The sequence below is a fragment of the Trachurus trachurus genome, assembly GCF_905171665.1.
Source record: "Trachurus trachurus genome assembly, chromosome: 12".
In the NCBI taxonomy this organism is placed as follows: domain Eukaryota; kingdom Metazoa; phylum Chordata; class Actinopteri; order Carangiformes; family Carangidae; genus Trachurus; species Trachurus trachurus.
The window spans coordinates 29,437,678-29,440,733 of record NC_139908.1 but is presented as its reverse complement, the minus strand read 5'-3'; the positions used below and the strand labels follow the sequence as shown (position 1 = coordinate 29,440,733).

Genomic DNA, 3,056 nt, shown 5'->3' with positions numbered 1-3,056 from the left:
TCCTCTCCTCTCCTCTCCTCTCCTCTCCTCTCCTCTCCTCTCTCTCCTCTCCTCTGTCCTCCTCCTCTCCTCTGTCCTCCTCTCCTCTCCTCTCCTCTCCTCTCCTCTCCTCTGTCCTCCTCCTCTCCTCTGTCCTCCTCTCCTCTCCTCTCCTCCTCCTCTCCTCTCTCTCCTCTCCTCTCCTCTCCTCTCCTCTCCTCTCCTCTCCTCCTCTCCTCTCCTCTCCTCTCCTCTCCTCTCCTCTCCTCTCCTCTCCTCTCCTCTCCTCCTCCTCTCCTCTCTCTCCTCTCCTCTCCTCTCCTCTCCTCTCCTCTCCTCTCCTCTCCTCTCCTCTCTCTCCTCTCCTCTGTCCTCCTCCTCTCCTCTGTCCTCCTCTCCTCTCCTCTCCTCTCCTCTCCTCTCCTCTGTCCTCCTCCTCTCCTCTGTCCTCCTCTCCTCTCCTCTCCTCCAGTTAAAGCTATAATGTTTATAAATGTTTTATAAAGCTGGTCTGTGTCTGTCCGCTGCAGGTGTGGTCCAGGGGATGATCACAGGGATCAGAGGTCTGTGTAATGGTCTGGGTCCAGCTCTCTATGGATTCATCTTCTTCCTATTCAATGTTGAGCTCAACACCATGGACCCCATCCAGGGAGACTTCAGCATTGACCCCCTGCCTCTGCACAGTCCCACTGAGGTACTTGCACCAACAACCACCAGTGACACATATAGAGTGTGATGTTTGGACCAATTGCACCAACAGCAGATCCACATTTTTGGTTGGACCACACAGAACATGAATGTCACTGACTGACTGATTTAATCTCCATCGGTCTTTGCTCTTGCATAATCCATTCAGAGTAAATGTAGCTGAAACACAGCACACTCTTTGTCTTTAATGTATGTGTTTGCCTGGCAATGACAGTGAGTTACCATGAAGTCTCAGTGACTCACACTGACAACAGAGGAGAACAATTCAGCTGTATTATGGTAAAATATTAAATACGTGTGCACAGAGAGGAGGAGAGTAAACACTAAGTGACATTAGGCAGACTGCACATATGGCACTGTGACATCATACATACAGTATGCTGATTCACTCATTACATCACCGAGCAGCCTTTAGTAGCTTTTCCAGCAGCTGCTGGTTCTTGTTTTTCATATCTGATCTGTCTTAATTGAAAAAACCCACACGGAAAAAACCTATAGGTTTGAATATATGTGACATACATAAAATTGGCCGTTTTCATATATACGCATATATGCTAAAAAATATGGTGCATATATGCAGCAGATAAACAGCATATATGAAACCTATTTGCAGTTTATCTGTGCATATATGCAGCATATATGCACCATATATTTTAGCATATATGCGTATATATGAAAATTTTATGTATGTCACATATATTCAAACCTATATTAAAGGATACTTTCCGTTTTTTACAACCTGGACCTTATTTCTAGCATAAAATATAATCATTTACTCACCCAGACAACTTTGGTGTCATTTGGAGTTGTTTTGACAAAATTAGCCCCAGTGGAGCGGCGCGTATATCCGTATAATGTGAGAGCACGGGGCAGCGCAATGCAGCCTCTAAATAACACATTATCCACCGCAAACCTCGTTCATTTCACCAATATTTAGTTATGATACACTAGTGCTATTCCCCTCCGAGCCCGTGGTGGCATGTTATCAACATCCGGGGTCTGTAGGTTGACCTACTATACTCTGATCTGCCGCTGCCCGGCTCATTCTGATAATAATCATTCCACTTCGGCATTCGGCTCCATTTTTATCTCAACTAGCCGGAGCTTTAGTGAGTCCAGGTTGAGGAGAGGAAGCCTGTGGAAGCTGAACTTCATCCAGCTGCTTATTTTGTTCTGACAAGTCAGAAACACGCAGAAACGAACCGCAGTATTAGCGGTAGCAACAAGCCGCGCCGCGGTTGGAGATGACATCATCCAGATCAGAGGTTAGTAGGTCAACCTACAGGCGCAGGATGTTGATAACATGCCACCACGGGCTCGGAGGGGAATAGCACTAAGTGTATCATAACTAAATACTGGTGAAATGAACGAGTTTTGTGGTGGATAATTTGTTATTTAGAGGCTGCATTGCGTGCCCCGTGTTCTCGCATTATACAGATATACGCGCCGCTCCACTGGGGCTAATTTTGTCAAAACGACTCCAAATGACACCAAAGTTATCTGGGTGAGTAATGATCGTATTTTATGCTAGAAATAAGGTCTAAGTTAAGCGGAAATTATCCTTTAAAACCTATAGGTTTTTTCCGTGTGGGAAGAACGAGAAACCAAATAGGAGCAATGTGATTGATTATCTTCAATCTGTTCTGTCCCTCTCTCTCTCAGCGAGCACTCATCCCCGGCCCCCCCTTCCTGTTGGGGGCGTGCACGGTGGTCGTCGCCTTCATCGTCGCTCTCTTCATCCCAGAGAAACCCTCCTGCTCCTCCTCTGCCTCCCAGCTGTCCCTCAGCACCAAGCCCCACCCGGACAGCAAAGAGTCAATACCCTCCCTGGCTCCCCTCCCAGGCAGCGACGAGGAGGCCCCTCCCACCGCCTCTTTCGAGGACATTGAGCCGCTGCTGCAGGACAGTATTGTTTGAGGGTTGAAGAGCCACAGAGGGCGGGGATAACATCCAGGTTTTACTGATTGACATTTTGCTAAAAAAAAAAAAGAAGAAAAAAAAAAGAACCAGTGACGTATTTGCCACTTGGTTGGACTATGTTTACTTTCCAGTCTTTTCCAGCCGGAGGAGCAGAGAAAGTAACATCTTGTGTGCGATCAATAGGGATGGTTCTTTGCAAATAAGATGTCATTGTTTGACTGACATATAGTTGATGGGGCCCAACAGGAAGAGCACAGTTTAAGCTGAAACTGAAAGACCAACTGTCTATTAATGGAAGTGAATGGTGGCGGTTTTGGGGTGAACTCCCCATAACACTAGTGTCCACACAAGTATCTCTAAGGTTTCATGGAGGGATTGTTGTTCATCTTAAAGCTTGAAGTCGTTGATTGTTTTTTGTGATAAACAAGAAAGGTGTTTTTACCTTCAGC

General features: G+C 46.3%; 1 protein-coding gene across 1 annotated transcript in view; it reads left to right on the top strand.

The window, feature by feature from the left end:
• Nucleotides 1-2,604, top strand: part of mfsd14ba (major facilitator superfamily domain containing 14Ba) — a gene marked incomplete at its 3' end in the record, with an annotated part of 31,842 nt that extends 29,238 nt beyond the window's left edge. The window contains exons 11-12 of the mRNA XM_083983785.1: nucleotides 510-673; nucleotides 2,350-2,604. Coding sequence (XP_083839911.1) covers nucleotides 510-673; nucleotides 2,350-2,604 — 419 coding nt within the window. The remainder of the gene's footprint in view (nucleotides 1-509; nucleotides 674-2,349) is intronic.
• Between the last annotated feature and the right edge of the window lie 452 nt (nucleotides 2,605-3,056).